This window comes from Salvelinus namaycush, unplaced genomic scaffold, assembly GCF_016432855.1.
Source record: "Salvelinus namaycush isolate Seneca unplaced genomic scaffold, SaNama_1.0 Scaffold80, whole genome shotgun sequence".
NCBI lineage: Eukaryota > Metazoa > Chordata > Actinopteri > Salmoniformes > Salmonidae > Salvelinus > Salvelinus namaycush.
In genome coordinates, this window is record NW_024061531.1 from 196,035 (window position 1) to 215,483 (window position 19,449).

Genomic DNA, 19,449 nt, shown 5'->3' on the forward strand with positions numbered 1-19,449 from the left:
CAGTCAGTGTCAGGTAGAGCTGAGAGGGACAGCACTTCTGCAGTGGTCAGTCAGTGTCAGGTACAGCTGAGAGGGACAGCATTTCTGCAGTGGTCAGTCAGTGTCAGGTAGAGCTGAGAGGGACAGCACTTCTGCAGTGGTCAGTCAGTGTCAGGTACAGCTGAGAGGGACAGCACTTCTGCAGTGGTCAGTCAGTGTCAGGTAGAGCTGAGAAGGACAGCACTTCTGCAGTGGTCAGTCAGTGTCAGGTAGAGCTGAGAGGGACAGCACTTCTGCAGTGGTCAGTCAGTGTCAGGTACAGCTGAGAGGGACAGCACTTCTGTAGTGGTCAGTCAGTGAGCCAAGATGAAGCTAAAGAAAGGAGCTCTTTTAAATTATCTGGACTTTGACAGTGTCTACTGTCTTCTCTCCCTGCGCAACGCCAAAATACTGTCTGATTACTTCAAACTACTGGATGTCCACAACAGGAACACTCTGAATGGTAGATTGTGGATTTATGTCTAAGTATTCCTGAGTTCATTCATGTTCTTAGATTTGTGTGGGTAATGTGGCAAGAGTAACATGACAGAAAAACATTGGTAAAACATTAAAATGTGTGTCTATGTATTCATAGACATCCAGGTAATTTGTGTCCTCATAATGTGTATGGGTGTAACCTGACAAAAAAAATCATGTTGGTTATTACATTTTTTCCCCACAAACTTTATTAAAGCAGCAAACAGTAGACTAAGTGGCCATTTCTCTTCTTCTTGCAGACATCCAGTTCTATCACTTCATGCACCATGTGACTGACCTGAAGAAGAAGGAGATCATGATGACCTTTGACATGCTAGACTGGAACGCCAGCGGAGAGATCGGCTTCGAACAGTTCTACATGCTGGTCTGCATCCTGCTCTGCTGCGAGGTAGTATTCCTCTCTCTCTCTCCCTCTCTGTGTGTATATTTGTCTTGTCTTCCAGCATTGAACTATATTATGTCATAACGGTTACTACAGAACCATGTGGTCAGGAGAATAGAGCGTGTGTGTCAGAACCGTGCTCTCCAACTGAAGGTCATTAAAGTCCATTGTCTGTTGATCTTGTTAATCATGGGGAAACAACTTCTCATATCTGGCAAGGAGATGAAAATCCCTTTATCACAACCTGCTTCCCAATTCCCCTTTCACATCTCATTAAACAATTACAGTCACGTTTACAGATAAAACAAAAGGCTTTTTACGGCCATGATTCAATGTTGACCAGAAAACAGAGGATTCATAGAAATGTTTTATTATTAAATGTTTTATATTAAACCCTTATTTAATCAGGTCAGTTGACTGAGAACACGTTCTCATTTACAGCAACAACCTGGGAAATAGTTAAAGGGGAGGGGAGGGGGGATGAATGAGCCAATTGTAAGCTGGGGATGATTAGGTGACCATGATGGTATGAGGGCCAGATTGGGAATTTAACCAGGACACCAGGGTTAACACCCCTACTCTTACAATAAGTACCATGGGATCTTTAGTGACCACAGAGAGTCAGGACACCCGTTTAACGTACCATCCGAAATACCTTACAAAAGAAAGACCAATGTCCCCAATCACTGCCCTGGGGCATTGGGATAAAAAAAAAATGACCAGAAGAAAGAGTACATCCTATACCACTTCCAGCAGCATCTGGTCTCCCATCACGGGACAAACCAGGACCAACCCTGCTTAGCTTCACAGGCCAGCCAGCAGTGGGATGCATAGTGGTGTGCTGCTGGCTTGAATATGTGTGTGTGTGTGTGTGTGTGTGTGTGTGTGTGTGTGTGTGTGTGTGTGTGTGTGTGTGTGTGTGTGTGTGTGTGTGTGTGTGTGTGTGTGTGTGTGTGTGTGTGTGTGTGTGTGTGTGTGTGTGTGTGTGTGTGTGTGTGTGACCTCTTCCAGTACCACGTGGAGAAGAACTTTATCTTCCGTCACTCCAGGCCGGTGTTTGAGTTGCTGGACATGGACGGAGGTCGCACCATCAGCCCCGCCGAGTTCCAGGCCTCTGGCTTCCTGTTCAACCTCAAGGGACACGCCCTCGATAAGATTTTCTACGAGTTCGACGTCTCCGGAGACGAGGTACACTGACTCTCTCTCTGGGTTTGAAATGGCAGCCTATTCACTATACTGTATAGTGCACTACCTTTGACAAGGGTAAGATCTTCTAGTTGGATGTCTCTAGTTAGAGACGTGCTACTCTAAGCCGTGACACGTCCTGAGCTGTCCAGAGACAGCGATGTCTCCACTACCCAGCTTTAGGTTGCCCTCTATGTGTTTATCTACAAAGCATACTATACACCTCTGTGTCTCCCTCAGCACCTGAACTACAAGGAGTTTAAGATGTTCACTATGGCCTGTATCGACATGCAGGAGGACACCAAGAAGATGCGCAAGTAAGGATTTAGTCTGATAAGTTTTTATTATTTTATCATTATTGCTTGTAACATATTTCTAAGCATTTTTACTTTTCTTAATTCGTAATTAATTTACTTTCACTGATTGGATTTAATACTTTTTTTGAAGAATGTATTAATATGTTTTAAATAAAGTTGGATGTGTTTTGATCCCAGGTTACAGGTGAGGAGAACCAACACCCCCAGACAGGAGAGAGGTGCGACCAATGCAGGGGTAACACACACACCTCCCGACTCACAAAGTGGATGCAGCAGCCACACAGACTGAGAGATATGGAGAGAGGAAGAGAGGGAGAGAGGGAGAGAGGGAGAGAGGGAAAGAGGGAGAGAGGGAGAGAGGGAGAAAGAGGAGAATAGAGGAGGAGTGAAGTTGTTTACAAGGCTGAGAAAAAATAAAGCTGTTTGTTTCGGAAGTGTTTCTTGTCTATACCTGGCAGAGGTGTTTGTAGAGTGCGTGTGTGTCAGAGTTCATGCAGGTAAGTGTGTGAATATGTGTGTGTGTCTGACGAAACGCAACAGCTATAGCAACATGAGCCATCGAAACTGGTTATCCACCTCTGCCAAAGGAACTACCAGGTTACAGTACTATACTGAATCTACTCCTATACCTCGAAACATTTCCCTTTAGACTCTAGGACTCTTGTTGAGTGATCCTCTGAGGTTTATTGCTACCACAAGTCTCTTCCAGGGCTCCTATAACTCCTCTGTACCTCTGACTCTGAGTGGCCTGAGGGAAGTCCTCGTGTTTCTCTGTACCTCCGACTCTGTGTGACCTGAGGGAAGTCCTGATGTTTCTGGTTGACTCCGAGCAGACAGAAACACCCTCACTTCTCAGAAACCCCAGTCTCACTAACCTTTCACTCCGATACCACTCTTGTTCATGTGCAGACTCTCTGACCACTCATACCCACCCACTTATTCAGAGGGAAGTGTACTGCATGACACAGATGTCCATGACATCCTCCACACTTCCATCAGACAGAGAAATCGGCAACAACGATGATGTCATGCAGATATCTATCGTTGCCTATTGGAGAATCACCAGTTGCTCTAGCACCACAATGCACCATAACCACCATCAGTATAATGTCACGCAGAATCCCAGTTTCAAGGGTTTTCTCAGTCTTTCACACCTCCCTCCATCCATACTCAGTTTAAATGCAATGGCCCGTTCATGACCCTTGCCCCCTATGGTTCAGCCACAGTTCATCCCATTGACCTCCCTACCAACTGTGTGAACTGTACCTCTGAGCCAACAAAGCCTCCTTCACTTAACAAGCTCATTACAGAGGAACACTGGCTCATTATCTGATTTTAGTAATTGTTTCTGGTTCTTGAGGCACAGGGAGGACAAATGAGACCCACGGCTTTGTCACTGTGTCATAGGCATACCTGTGTGTGTGTGTGTGTGTGTGTGTGTGTGTGTGTGTGTGTGTGTGTGTGTGTGTGTGTGTGTGTGTGTGTGTGTGTGTGTGTGTGTGTGTGTGTGTGTGTGTGTGTCTGTCTGTCCTCTCTCTGTGTCTTTGCGTGCGGCAGTGTTGGGAGGTCTAAGCTGGTGCTCCTTCCTCTCTGTAGTCAGGTGTTTCAGGTTTGACCACCTGCACAGCTGTGACACACAGTTCAGGGCCAGCTGGATTATTATGACCTACTCTGCCTTCAGCAGGCTCCTGTGGTCAGGAAGTAACTGTTAAAAAGCAGAAGAGACCCAAACAACTTCCACTATTCCTACTTCCCCTTATGGGCTAATTCAACTACACACGTGTGTTCGTGTGTGTCTGTGTGTGTGTGTGTGTGTGTGCGTTCGTATGTGTGTTTGTGTGTGTGTGTGTGTGTGTGTGTGTTGGTGCGTGTGTGTGTGTTTGTGTGTGTGTGTGTGTTTGTGTGTGTGTTGGTGCGTGTGTGTTGGTGCGTGTGTGTTTGTGTTCGTGTGTGTGTGTGTATTTTATGTGAACGTGGCTCCAGATCTTACGATAGAAAGGTGCTGTCATACAATCCAAAGATGGTGGATAAATTAAGATATCCCATAAAGGCTGTTTACCACTGAAGAAAACTGTCACAGTTCCTGTCCACTTAAGGGGTGGTTCTCCCATCGGGCACCAATGCGTTAGCAGCTGGGTTTGGTCTACTTAGTTCGTTGACTATATATGTTCCAGATAAAAGGAACCAATGAAATGTCTCGCTTTTTCTTCCATTTCTAACAGAAGACAGGAGATGGAGCACCTGCAATGTTTACATTTTACCACTAGATGGTGGCAGTAGCTTAGGGACGTTTGAGTAAATATCTTGCTTCTTTCAACTTTACAGTCTCTGAGTATGTGATGGTATCAAACTTTATTCGGGTATGAGACATTTCAGTGTCCTTATTTAGACCTGGCTTGATGTATGCTTCTTAGTAAGCATGTTCAAATAAGGTTTGTGTTGTTCCTTTGTCTTGTGAGGTATGGACATGAAGTTATGTGGAGTTGAAAAGCAGTTTTTGTGTGTGGTCATGTGGTCCTTCTGAGAGGTTGAAGCTCATGGTCATTAAATTAGTTCTATACTTCAGTGGCCATATTGTGAAGCAGGGTTCTGTATTCCAGAAGTGGTTGGGTACATTTACATTTTACACTTGAGTAATTTACTAGACGCTCTTATCCAGAGAGACTTACAGTTAGTTAGTGCATTCATCTTAAGATAGCTAGGTGGGACAACGGGCGTGAGAAGGGGTGGCGTGCGTGAGGAGGGGGTGTGAGGGGTGGGGGTGCTGGGGGATTATTTAAGATACCCTTTGAAAAGGTACGGTTTCAGATGTTTTCAGAAGATGTGCAGGGACTCTGCTGTTCCAGCTTCAGGGGGAAGCTGGTTCCACCATTGGGGAGGAAGGACAGAGAAGAGCTTGGACTGGGCTGAGCGGGAGCTGCTCTCCCGTAGGGGTGGGAGGGCCAAGATTCCAGAGTTGGCAGAGTGGAGTGCTCTGGTTGGGGTGTAGGGTTTGAGCATAGCCTGGAGGTAGGGAGGGGCAGTTCCTCTTGCTGTTCCGTAGGCAAGTAACATGGTCTTGTAGTGGATGTGAGCTTCAACTGGAAGCCAGTGGAGTGTGCGGAGGAACTGGGTGACATGGGAGAATTCTGGATTCTGGATAAGTTGCAGTGGTTTCATGGCACAATCGGGGAGCCCAGCCAACAGAGAGTTGTGGTAGTCCAGACAGGAGATGACAAGTGCCTGGATTAGGACAGGGTCATACTCTACGGATGTTGTATGTTGTAGAGCATGAACCTGTAGGAGCGAGTCACTGCTCTAATGTTTGCAGAGAACAGGGTGTTGTCCAGGGTCACGCCAAGGTTCTTTGCACTCTGGGAGGGGGACACCATGGAGTTGTCAACTGTGACGGATAGGTCTTGTAGTGGGTAGGCCTTCCCCAGGAGGAAGAGCAGCTCTGTCTTGTTGAGCTTAAAGTGGTGGGCTGACAACCAAGCTGAGATATCTGCCAGGCACTCAAAGATGCATGTCGCCACCTGGGTGTCAGAAGGGGGTGAAGGAGAAAAGTAGTTGAGTGTCATCCGCATAGCAATGATAGGGGAGACCATGTGAGAAGATAATGGGCCGAGTGACTTGGTGTATAGAGAGAAGAGGAGAGGGCCTTGAACAGAGCCTTGGGGGACACCAGTAGTGTGAGTACGTGGTGCAGACACATATCCTATCCAAGTCACCTGGTAGGAGTGGCCTGCCAGGTAGGATGCAATCCAAGAGTGTGCAGAGCCTGAAACACCCAGCCCTGAGAGGGTGGAGAGGAGGGTGTCATGGTTAATGGATTCAAAAGCAGCGGACAGATCTTTGAGGATGAGAACAGAGGAGAGAGAGTTGGCTTTGGCAGTGTGGAGAGCCTCCGTGACACAGAGAAAAGCAGTCTCGGTTGAGTGACCCGTCTTGAAGACTGAATGGTTAGGATCAAGAAGATCATTCTAAGAGAGATAGAGAGAGAGTTGGTCAGAGACAGCACAAAATAAAAGAAGGAAGGGGCATTGGTCTGTAGTTTTTGATGTCAGAGTGGCCGATGTTTTGTTTTTTTGAGAAGTGTAGTGACTCTAGCCATTTTAATGTCAGAAGGGACACAGCCAGTGGTCAGGGATGATTTGATGAGGGAAGTGAGGAATGGGAGAAGTTCTCCACAGCTGGAGGAGGGGATGGGGTCAAGCGAACAGGTTTTTGGGCGGCCGGACCTCACTAGTAGCAGGATTTTCAAAAAGAGGTCAAGGTGTAGGGTAGTTCTGTGTGAGTGAGACCAGTGGACTCATTAGGCTGAGTGAATTAGGAGTGGATGTCATCAACCTTCTTTTCAAAGTGGTTGACAAAGTACCCCGCAGAGAGCGAAGAGGAAGGGGGAGGAGGGGAGGGGAGAGGAGAGGGTAGAGGATTAAGTAGGGAGGAGAAGGTGGAAAAGAGTTTCATAGGGTTAGAGGCAGAAACATGACATTTAGAGGGATAGAAAGTGGCTTTAGCAGCAGGTACAGAGGAAGATAATTTAGAGAGAAGGGGATGAAAGGATGATAGGTCCTCCAGAAGTTTAGTTTTCCTCTATTTTGGAGAGGAGGAGGACCGAGCCGGGCGGGAGGTAAGGGGACAGGGCAAGTCATAGGAAAGGGAGGAGAGTTAGAAGACAGGAGATAGGAAAGAAGAGGAGAGAGTAGTGGGAGCGAAAGAGCAAAGATTGTGATGACCGTCTGGGTAGGGGCTGAGTGGCTAGGGTTGGAGGAGAGGGAGACAGAAAGGAAACAGAGTAGTGATCAGAGACCTGGAGGGGGGTTGAATTTGTTTTTAACTGATAATAATTTTATAAGAATTTAATAAGAATTTGTTCTTAACTGACTTACCTAGTTAAATAAAGGTAAAATAAAAATGAAACAAAATAACACAAAGATGTAACACAAAGTCTGTGTCCCAAATGGCACCCTATTCCTTATATAGCACTACACTATGAAGATAGCCCGGTTAGCCAATGTGCGGGAGCACTGATTGGTCTGCCCAATTGGGGTAGTATGTACATGAATGTATAGTTAAAGTGACTATACATATATGATAAACTGAGAGTAGCATCAGCGTAAAAGAGGGGTTGGGGGGCGGCACACAATGCAAATAGTCCGGGTAGCCATTTGAAAACCTGTTCAGGAGTCTTATGGCTTGGGGGTAAAAACTGTTGAGAAGCATTTTTGTCCTACACTTGGCACTCCGGTACTGCTTGCCATGCGGTAGTAGAGAGAACAGTCTATGACTGGGGTGGATGGGGTCTTTGACAATTTTTAGAGCCTTCCTCTGACACCGCCTGGTGTAGAGGTCCTGGATGGCAGGCAGCTAAGCCCCAGTGATGTACTGGGCCGTACGCGCTACCCTCTGTAGTGCCTTGCGGTCAGAGGCCGAGCAGTTGCCGTACCAGGCAGTGATGCAACCAGTCAGGATGCTCTCGATGTTGCAGCTGTAGAACCTTTTGAGGATCTCAGGACCCATGCCAAATCTTTTTAGTTTCCTGAGGGAGAATAGGCTTTGTCTTGCCCTCTTCACAACTGTCTTGGTGTGTTTAGACCATTCTAGTTTGTTGTTGATGTGGACACCAAGGAACTTGAAGCTCTCAACCTGCTCCACTACAGCCCCGTCGATGAGAATAGGGGCGTGCTCGGTCCTCTTTTTCCTGTAGTCCACAATCATCTCCTTAGTCCCCATTATCGTGCATTACTTTCGACTATGACACATTAGGCTCTGGTCAAAAGCAATACACTATATACCATAGTCAAAAGTAGTGCATTATATACCCTATCAATCAATCAATCAAGTTTATTTTATATAGCCCTTCGTACATCAGCTAATATCTCGAAGTGCTGTACAGAAACCCAGCCTAAAACCCCAAACAGCAAGCAATGCAGGTGTAGAAGCACGGTGGCTAGGAAAAACTCCCTAGAAAGGCCAAAACCTAGGAAGAAACCTAGAGAGGAACCAGGCTATGAGGGGTGGCCAGTCCTCTTCTGGCTGTGCCGGGTGGAGATTATAACAGAACTATGCCAAGATGTTCAAAATGTTCATAAGTGACAAGCATGGTCAAATAATAATCATGAATAATTTTCAGTTGGCTTTTCATAGCCGATCATTAAGAGTTGAAAACAGCAGGTCTGGGACAGGTGGCGGTTCCATAACCGCAGGCAGAACAGTTGAAACTGGAATAGCAGCAAGGCCAGGTGGACTGGGGACAGCAAGGAGTCATCATGCCCGGTAGTCCTGACGTATGGTCCTAGGGCTCAGGTCCTCCGAGAGAGAGAAAGAAAGAGAGAAGGAGAAAATTAGAGAGAGACAAGATTTTCAAAATGTTCATGAATGACAAGCATGGTCAAATAATAATCAGGAATAAATGTCAGTTGGCTTTTCATAGCCGATCATTAAGAGTTGAAAACAGCAGGTCTGGGACAGGTAGGGGTTCCGTAACCGCAGGCAGAACAGTTGAAACTGGAATAGCAGCAAGGCCAGGCGGACTGGGGACAGCAAGGAGTCATCATGCCCGGTTTGCCGTGACGTATGGTCCTAGGGCTCAGGTTCTCAGAGAGAGAGAAAGAAAGAGAGAACGAGAGAATTAGAGAGAGCATACTGAAATTCACACAGGACACTGGATAAGACAGGAGAAGTACTCCAGGTATAACCAACTGACCCTAGCCCCCCGACACATAAACTACTGCAGCATAAATACTGGAGGCTGAGACAGGAGCGGTCAGGAGACACTGTGGCCCCATCCGAAGATACCCCCGGACAGGGCCAAACAGGAAGGATATAACCCCACCCACTTTGCCAAAGCACAGCCCCCGCACCACTAGAGGGATATCTTCAACCACCAACTTACAATCCTGAGACAAGGCCGAGTATAGCCCACAAAGATCTCCACCACAGCACAAACCAAGGGGGGGCGCCAACCCAGACAGGAAGATCACGTCAGTAACTCAACCCACTCAAGTGACGCACCCCTCCTAGGGACGGCATGAAAGAGCACCAGTAAGCCAGTGACTCAGCCCCTGTAATAGGGTTAGAGGCAGAGAATCCCAGTGGAGAGAGGGGAACCGGCCAGGCAGAGACAGCAAGGGCGGTTCGTTGCTCCAGAGCCTTTCCGTTCACCTTCACACTCCTGGGCCAGACTACACTCAATCATATGACCTACTGAAGAGATAAGTCTTCAGTAAAGACTTAAAGGTTGAGACCGAGTCTGCGTCTCTCACATGGGTAGGCAGACCGTTCCATAAAAATGGAGATCTATAGGAGAAAGCCCTGCCTCCCGCTGTTTGCTTAGAAATTCTAGGGACAATTAGGAGGCCTGCGTCTTGTGACCGTAGCGTACGTATAGGTATGTACGGCAGGACCAACTCGGAAAGATAGGTAGGAGCAAGCCCATGTAACGCTTTATAGGTTAACAGTAAAACCTTGAAATCAGCCCTTGCATTAACAGGAAGTCAGTGTAGGGAAGCTAGCACTGTAGTAATATGATCAAATTTCTTGGTTCTAGTCAGGATTCTAGCAGCCGTATTTAGCACTAACTGAAGTTTATTTAGTGCTTTATCCGGGTAGCCGAAAAGTAGAGCATTGCAGTAGTCTAACCTAGAAGTAACAAATGCATGGATTAATTTTTCTGCATCATTTTTGGACAGAAAATTTCGGATTTTTGCAATGTTACGTAGATGGTCTTGATATGTTCGTCAAAAGAGAGATCAGGGTCAAGAGTAACGCCGAGGTCCTTCACAGTTTTATTTGAGACGACTTTACAACCATCAAGATTAATTGTCAGATTTAACAGAAGATCTCTTTGTTTCTTGGGACCTAGAACAAGCATCTCTGTTTTGTCCGAGTTTAAAAGTAGAAAGTTTTCAGCCATCCACTTCCTTATGTCTGAAACACAGGCTTCTAGCGAGGGCAATTTTGGGGCTTCACCATGTTTCATTGAAATGTACAGCTGTGTGTCATCCGCATAGCAGTGAAAGTTAACATTATGTTTTCGAATAACATCCCCAAGAGGTAAAATATATAGTGAAAACAATAGTGGTCCTAAAACGGAACCTTGAGGAACACCAAAATGTACAGTTGATTTGTCAGAGGACAAACCATTCACAGAGACAAACTGATATCTTTCCGACAGGTAAGATCTAAACCAGGCCAGAACTTGTCCGTGTAGACCAATTTGGGTTTCCAGTCTCTCCAAAAGAATGTGGTGATCGATGGTGTCAAAGGCAGCACTAAGGTCTAGTAGCACGAGGACAGATGCAGAGCCTCGGTCTGACGCCATTAAAAGGTCATTTACCACCTTCACAAGTGCAGTCTCAGTGCTATGATGGGGTCTAAAACGAGACTGAAGCATTTCGTATACATTGTTTGTCTTCAGGAAGGCAGTGAGTTGCTGCGCAACAGCTTTTTCTAAAATTTTTGAGAGGAATGGAAGATTCGATATAGGCCGATAGTTTTTAATATTTTCCGGGTCAAGGTTTGGCTTTTTCAAGAGAGGCTTTATTACTGCCACTTTTAGTGAGTTTGGTACACATCCGGTGGATAGAGAGCTGTTTATTATGTTCAGCATAGGAGGGCCAAGCACAGGAAGCAGCTCTTTCAGTAGTTTAGTAGGAATAGGATCCAGTATGCAGCTTGAAGGTTTAGAGGCCATGATTATTTTCATCATTGTGTCAAGAGATATAGTACTAAAACACTTAAGTGTCTCTCCCGATCCCAGGCCCTGGCAGAGCTGTGCAGATCCAGGACAGCTAAGCCCTGGAGGAATACGCAGATTCAAAGAGGAGTCCGTAATTTGCTTTCTAATGGTCATGATCTTTTCCTCAAAGAAGTTCATGAATTTATTACTGCTGAAGTGAAAGCCATCCTCTCTTGGGGAATGCTGCTTTTTAGTTAGCTTTGCAACAGTATCAAAAAGAAATTTTGGATTGTTCTTATTTTCCTCGATTAAGTTGGAAAAGTAGGATGATCGAGCAGCAGTGAGGGCTCTTCGGTACTGCACGGTACTGTATTTCCAAGCTAGTCGGAAGACTTCCAGTTTGGTGTGGCGCCATTTCCGTTCCAATTTTCTGGAAGCTTGCTTCAAAGCTCGGGTATTTTCTGTATACCAGGGAGCTAGTTTCTTATGACAAATGTTTTTCGTTTTTAGGGGTGCAACTGCATCTAGGGTATTGCGCAAGGTTAAATTGAGTTCCTCAGTTAGGTGGTTAACTGATTTTTGTCCTCTGACGTCCTTGGGTAGGCAGAAGGAGTCTGGAAGGGCATCAAGGAATTTTTGTGTTGTCTGAGAATTTATAGCACGACTTTTGATGCTCCTTGGTTGGGGTCTGAGCAGATTATTTGTTGCGATTGCAAACGTAATAAAATGGTGGTCCGATAGTCCAGGATTATGTGGAAAAACATTAAGATCTACAACATTTATTCCATGGGACAAAACTAGGTCCAGAGTATGACTGTGGCAGTGAGTAGGTCCAGAGACATGTTGGACAAAACCCACTGAGTCGATAATGGCTCCGAAAGACTTTTGGAGTGGGTCTGTGGACTTCTCCATATGAATATTAAAATCACCAAAAATTAGAATATGATCTGCTATGACTACAAGGTCTGATAGGAATTCAGGGAACTCAGAGAGGAACGCTGTATATGGCCCAGGAGGCCTGTAAACAGTAGCTATAAAAAGTGATTGAGTAGGCTGCATAGATTTCATGACTAGAAGCTCAAAAGACGAAAACGTCATTTTTTTTTTTGTAAATTGAAATTTGCTATCGTAAATGTTAGCAACACCTCCGCCTTTGCGGGATGCACGGGGGATATGGTCACTAGTGTAACCAGGAGGTGAGGCCTCATTTAACACAGTAAATTCATCAGGCTTAAGCCATGTTTCAGTCAGGCCAATCACATCAAGATTATGATCAGTGATTAGTTCATTGACTATGACTGCCTTTGAAGTGAGGGATCTAACATTAAGTAACCCTATTTTGAGATGTGAGGTATCACGATCTCTTTCAATAATGGCAGGAATGGAGGAGGTCTTTATCCTAATGAGATTGCTAAGGCGAACACCGCCATGTTTAGTTTTGCCCAACCTAGGTCGAGGCACAGACACAGTCTCAATGGGGATGGCTGAGCTGACTACACTGACTGTGCTATTGGCAGACTCCACTAAGCTGGCAGGTTGGCTAACAGCCTGCTGCCTGGCCTGCACCCTATTTCATTGTGGAGCTAGAGGAGTTAGAGCCCTGTCTATGTTGGTAGATAAGATGAGAGCACCCCTCCAGCTAGGATGGAGTCCGTCACTCCTCAGCAGGTCAGGCTTGGTCCTGTTTGTGGGTGAGTCCCAGACTCACCCACAAAGGTAGTGCACGATAATGGGCCCTGGTCAAAAGTAATGTATGATAACGGGCCCTGGTCAACAGTAGTGCACGATAACGGGCACTGGTCAAAAGTAGTGCACGCTAATGGGCCCTGGTCAAAAGTAGTGCACGATAATGGACCCTGGTCAAAAGTAGTGCACTCTAAAGGGAATAGAGTGCCATATGGAATATAGTGTGATAAGTTCAAACCTCCTTTCTATGAAGAAAGGTTGAGTCATATGAAGTCTCTTAAGAAGGCGTTCCATTCCCAAAGTGTATGTTACACATGCCTTCACCTGCCTGATTACCTCAGAGAGGCTTTTTTCAAAATGGAAGCCGTGCCTCTATTCATCTACGCTGTCAAGAGTGTGCCACAGTGTATGTCCAAGGCCCTAAATCACGCTATGTACTGGAGAAGATCATTACAGCTTTAGTGAGTGTTTGTACGTGCATTATATTTCATCACTCTCCCGATTGATTTCTTCTTCTGTGTGTGTGTGTGTATGGGTGTGTGTGTGTGTGTGTGATTGTGTATGGGTGTGTGCGCGTGTGTGTGTGTGTGTGTGTGTGTGTGTGTGTGTGTGTGTGTGTGTGTGTTACTGTGACCCACTGTCTCTCCATTTTCATCCCATCTCTATTCATTCAACCCTGTCTTCTTATCATTTAGATGACAAGTGTGATTGGATGCTGAAATGACACCAGAAGGTCATAGTGCGTGTATAGAGGATGCATGTAGGGCACATCGCCATTGGAGTGAGACATTGATAATAAACTCTATTCTGAAGGGTCAGGCAGGGTAAATGATGATGGATATGACATCTACAATAATAGTAATAATAATTTATTCTACTTCCATAGGGCTTTTCTTTACAGGAAGAATCTCAAAGCGCTTGAAAAATCAAAACAAATAATTATCAAATAGACCAGCTACATCATGGAGTCTGGACTATGATTTTCAGCCAGAGTTGACATTTTGTTTGACTTTCAAGCCAACAGAGGAGTGAGAAAGTTTGTGGAGCATCTCAGAGTTTCTCTAAGTTCACTAAGTTCCAGAATCCTGGAGTTTTGTCCTGTTGTGATTGACAGGTAGAGTCATTAGCTACGCCAACGTCCCCTGATATCACATTGTTTATCGTCCCTCTACAGGGTGACAGAGGCTAGTGTCACATTGTTTATCGTGCCTCTACAGAGGAGCTAATGGGTAGCCTGCTGGAGAGGAGGACGTACCATTATATCACATCCTCACAGACAGAAACACCCAGCACCAGAAAGTTAACTTACCTGTACGGGAAACTTATACACAGTGTTTAGACTGGTTTCATCACAAATGGCACCCTATTCCAAACATAGTGCAACAGATTTGACCAGTCCTGCAGAGCCACAGTATCTTTAGGTTTTTGTTCATCTCTAACAAACTTGATTTAAATAATATGCTACGAATTTGCCACAAAGCACACACAAAGGTTTGTGATTTTTGGCACAGATGATAATGCTTCAACAAAACGAACAGATTTACTTAATAGACGCGTGAAAGATAATGATGGTTGTGACGTGAGGGATTGATTGGAAGCATTCAGGTGTGCGTTCAGGTGTGCCAGGCAGTGAGTCTGACATTGATTGGCTCTATTGTATATTCAGCTGGCATCGGAAAAATTATTATAAATCCTTTCTGACTAAACAATCACATCACAGCAGCCTTGAGAGAGAGAGAGAGGGGGGGGGGGAGAGAGAGAGAGAGAGAGCGAAAGAGCGAGACAGAGAGAGAGAGAGAGAGAGGGGGGAGAGAGAGAGAGATAGATAGAGAGAGAGGGGGGGGGGAGAGAGAGAGAGAGAGAGAGAGAGAGAGAGAGAGAGAGAGAGAGAGAGAGAGAGAGAGAGAGAGAGGTAATCACCTTGGCCACCTAATCATCCCCTGCTTCCAATTAAAACTCTCTCCTCATTAAAACTCTGTGCTCTCCTCTGCGTCTCTTCCCCAGACCGGCCATTGTGTCAAATACTTAAATAGCAGTCAAGGTTTTATCTATACTGAAGACTCAGGCTGCATCCAAAATAGCACCCTATTCCCTATATAGTGCATGACTTTTGACCAGAGCCCTATATAGTGTACCATTTCTGACTCAGTTCAATTCCTAAGCTCCATCCTCTGTCAGTATATGGCATTAATAGGCATTAATGTATGCGTCTCATGCTGTGGTACCTCCAGTTGTGTATGACGCATTCTGCTTCCTCTGGTCCGTGTGAGCGCATGGACGAAAAGTGTCTGTGTAACAGTTTTGCTTCCGTCCCTCTCCTCGCCCCTACCTGAGCTCGAACCAGGGACCCTCTGCACACATCGACAACTGCCTCCCACGAAGCATCGTTACCCATCACTCCACAAAAGCAGCGGGCCTTGCAGAGCAAGGGAAACAACTACTTCAAGGTCCCAGAGCGAGTGATGTCACCGATTGAAACGCTATTAGCGCGCACCCCGCTAACTAGCTAGCCATTTCACACCTGTACAGATGTCCAGTATTTTACATCTATACAGTATATGGTGCATTTCCACAGGAGAACGGTTGGATTTGAACACGGGAGTTAAGGTACATACCATTCTTCCTAAGTTAGTGTAGACGGAGGAGTAAAAAGGGTATCCCATTACAAACATACACACAGCTAGCGTGTCCAACCGGTCTGTGGCTGTAGAGACGACAAGGAACTGGCCAGTGAACAAAGTGCTGTTAAACACACATGCTCTGTCAGAGTGTTTCATGGGGTCTGCACAGCTGTGTGTGTGTGTGGGTGTGTGTTTTATGAATCACCCTCCCTGCCTCTCTGTCTTCACAACAGACATCTTCTCCCCTTTTTATAGTATTTATTTTATTTAACCCTTATTTTACCAGGTAAGTTGACTGAGAACACCTTCTCATTTACAGCAACGACCTGGGGAATAGTTACAGGGGAGATGAGGGGGATGATTAGGTGACCGTGATGGTATGAGGGCCAGATTGGGAATTTAACCAAGACAAACCTGTGAATTCTAAACAGACAATGTCACTGTGAATTCTAAACAGGCAATGTCACTGTAAATTCTAAACAGGCAAGGTCACTGTAAATTCTAAACAGGCAAGGTCACTGTAAATTCTAAACAGGCAAGGTCACTGTAAATTCTAAACAGGCAAGGTCACTGTGAATTCTAAACAGGCAAGGTCACTGTAAATTCTAAACAGGCAAGGTCACTGTAAATTCTAAACAGGCAAGGTCACTGTAAATTCTAAGCAGGAATTTCACTGTAAATTCTAATCACTCTGCAACCAAACTCCCTCTGGGGTTAAGATGACACTACACATCCTCTCTCAGGGGTGATTCAGGAGTCATTTTATCCCTACCTGGGGACAGCCTCACCTTTTGTACCTGGCACATACAGTTACTCTCTCTCGCCGCTGCTCTCTCTCTCATACACATGTACACACACACATCATCTAGCCCACATATTAGGTGGTTTGAGTCGACCCAATCAGACGTGTTGATTGATGTGTGGACAGTAGAGGATTCCAAAACCATCGAGTCTCTCCCTCCACTCTCAGTGTTTGTGTGTGTTTGTGTATGTGTGTCTAAACCAACCTCTGGACTGTCAACTAATCTCCCGCTCTGTACATAATGGGGCCAATACGTGACATGGGGTAAACATTTTAAATGGTTTGAAAGTTAAATAAAAATGATTTTCATGCAGCTCCACATAAAAGTGATTATGGACATTGACCCATAACTCCGCCTATACATCAACATAGGACTATATATATTTTAAGCAGATGTCATGCAGACATTGGCAAGTCAAATTCAAGGACTTTCAGGAAATTTTTCAAGCACTTCATTGTAATTGTCAAGGTCCTCAATGTTATACAATTGTGTAATGTACATAATTGTTTAGGGCCTAGACCCCCAAAAAGGCATGCAAAAAGTGTCATGAAAGATGAATGAATATTGCGTTTTTTTATGCCTTGCCAATGCATTGATTTTCAAATTATTATTAATCAAATCAAATGTATTTACGTCAGCTGATATCTCAAAGTGCTGTACAGAAACCCAGCCTACTACATTCTAAAATATGTGAGAATAATGTGGATATTGCCTGACTTAAGAGATTGGGTGCATGCATGGGGATGTTTCTGTAGCCTATGTAGCTGACGCAGGCACAATGTCACGATCACTATCTTCAAAGTCCCTGTGATAGATGAGCCAAGGCGCAGCGTGCATGTAATTACACATCTCTTTTAATCGTAGTGAAACCTTCACAAAAAGAACAGGTAAACAGAAACAAACGTGACGCCACTGTGGCGCACACAAACACACACGAAAAAATGAATAATTAACCACAACATTAGGAGGGAAAAAGGCTGCCTAAGTATGATTCCCAATCAGAGACAACGATAGACAGCTGCCTCTGATTGGGAACCATACCCGGACAAAAACAAAGAAATAGAAAACATAGAATGCCCACCCCACATCACACCCTGACCTAACCAAATAGAGAAATAAAACGTCTCTCTAAGGTCAGGGCGTGACACACATAATTAAACCATGAAAAGTGGTAGCATTGATCTCACCATTTGAATCTCAGCATCGCTGTTTTTATAATGAGAAAGTGACCAAAAACCAGGTTCCTTTTTTAATGGAAGGATTTGTATGGAAAGCCAAGTTGAAGCCAGCATTAGATGTTGTCATCCCATAATAACGTGGTTTTACCACAACCGAGTAGTGCAACAGGCTTCAAATGAAGCGGCGGGAAACAAACACGTGGCTGCTGGGATATTAGATCCAGTGTGGATCCTGGCACAACTGTCTGCGCCAGCGGAATCAACGAGACACCAAAATATTCTGGACATTTTCTCATCAACACTTTTTTTCCAGCACTTGGGCTGTTGTTGCATTGCATGTTCTTTCACAATAGCTGTCCCTCGACTGTTATTCAGGAAATTCCTTCCTGGATCAGATGATGATGTCTGAAAATATCACTGCGTAACTTATCAGCTGGACACCAAATGCGCATCCAACAAATCTTATGAAGAATCACGTTAACCAGGCTTTTTACTGGGTCAAGTTCAATGTCAAATTCAATTCAAATATTATGAAGAATCACGTTAACCAGGCTTTTTACTGGGTCAAGTTCAATGTCAAATTCAATTCAAATCTTATGAAGAATCACGTTAACCAGGCTTTTTACTGGGTCAAGTTCAATGTCAAATTCAATTCAAATATTATGAAGAATCACGTTAACCAGGCTTTTTACTGGGTCAAGTTCAATGTCAAATTCAATTCAATTCAAATGTATTTATAAAGCCCTTCTTACATCAGCTGATATCTCAAAGTGCTGTACAGAAATGAAATGTCTAATTTAAGTTATTAATACCTAATATATGATGTAACGACAACTATAACGACAGAAAATGTATGTTTTATGTCACATGATTTTTGACCAATCTGTCAAGACCCAACTATGATAAAGGGTTAAAACTTGTGAATTGTATTGAATATAGCTATGATCCCCCTTATATCTTCATGTAATGACATTAAAAACATTGGCAGATTATTAGCAATGACTTATCAACAGCTGTAACAAGTTGTTACAGTGAAATCCTCCCTGGTGCCCTAGTTTATAGAAATACTATCCCAGTCTATACCGTAGACAATTTCTCTACTAAAGAAGACAATTTCTCTACTTTCATATAATCTGTCTGGCAATACATCAGGCAAATCCCCAGAGGCTTGAGAAACCTGTCTGTAACTCCTCAACTTTTTATACTTTTTTGTAAATCAGGCATTAATGTCGACTGGAGATTAGTGTGAAAGTTCTCCAAGTCAACAACATCTGTGGTCTCCATTTTAAATGGCACATGTCTTGGGAATACTGATTTTTATAACCAATAACTCCCCTATGGCCCTGGAAGAGATGGACCATTCCACATGTTATAACCATTTGTATTCTCTATATGACCAATAACACCCCTATAACCCTGGGAGAGATGGACCATTCCACATGTTATTCTCATTTGTATTTTCTAAATGACCAATAGCACCCCAAAATCCCTGAGAGAGATGGACCATTCCAAAATCTGCTGTTCTGCACTTAAGGATTAGCCCTAAAATGACATACCCAAATCTAACTGCCTGTAGCGTAGGCCCTGAAGAAAGGATATGCATATTCCTGGTACCATTTGAAAGGAAACACTTTGAGGTTTATGGAAATGTTAAAGGAATGTAGTAGAATAAAACACAATAGATCTGGTAAAAGATAATACAAAGAAAAAACCAACCATTCTTTTGTATTTTTTTGTACCATCATCTTTGAAATGCAAGAGAAAGGCCATAATGTATTATTCCAGCCCAGGTGCAATTTAGATTTTGGCCACTGGATGGCAGCAGTGTATGTGCAAAGCTTTCGACTGATCCAATGAACCATTGCATTTCTGTTAAAAATTTCGTATCAGGACTGCCCAAATGTGCCTAATTTGTTTATTAAAATAACTTTTTATGTTCAAAATTGTGCACTCTCTGTAATAGCTACTGTAAATTGGACAGTGCAGTTAGATTAACAAGAATTTAAGCTTTCTGCCAATATCAGATATGTCTATGTCCTGGGAAATTTTCTTGTTAGTTACAACCTGATGCTAATCGTTAGCTCAACCGTCCCGTGGAA

General features: G+C 44.4%; 1 protein-coding gene across 1 annotated transcript; it reads left to right on the plus strand.

Annotated features, from left to right (window-relative positions):
- Nucleotides 1–345: 345 nt before the first annotated feature.
- On the plus strand, nt 346–2,404 carry LOC120042911 (EF-hand calcium-binding domain-containing protein 9-like). The gene is made up of 4 exons (XM_038987677.1): nt 346–481; nt 756–904; nt 1,910–2,086; nt 2,324–2,404. The coding sequence occupies exons 1-4, from the start codon at nt 346–348 to the stop codon at nt 2,402–2,404; spliced, it is 543 nt and encodes a 180-aa protein (XP_038843605.1).
- The last annotated feature ends 17,045 nt before the right edge of the window (nt 2,405–19,449 follow it).

Coding starts and splice junctions, on each gene's coding strand:
- LOC120042911 (XM_038987677.1), top strand. CDS start 346: ATGAAGCTAAAGAAAGGAGCTCTTTTAAATTATCTGGACTTTGACAGT. Junction 482..755: donor CAACAGGAACACTCTGAATG/GTAGATTGTGGA, acceptor TTCTTCTTGCAG/ACATCCAGTTCTATCACTTC. Junction 2,087..2,323: donor TCGACGTCTCCGGAGACGAG/GTACACTGACTC, acceptor TGTCTCCCTCAG/CACCTGAACTACAAGGAGTT.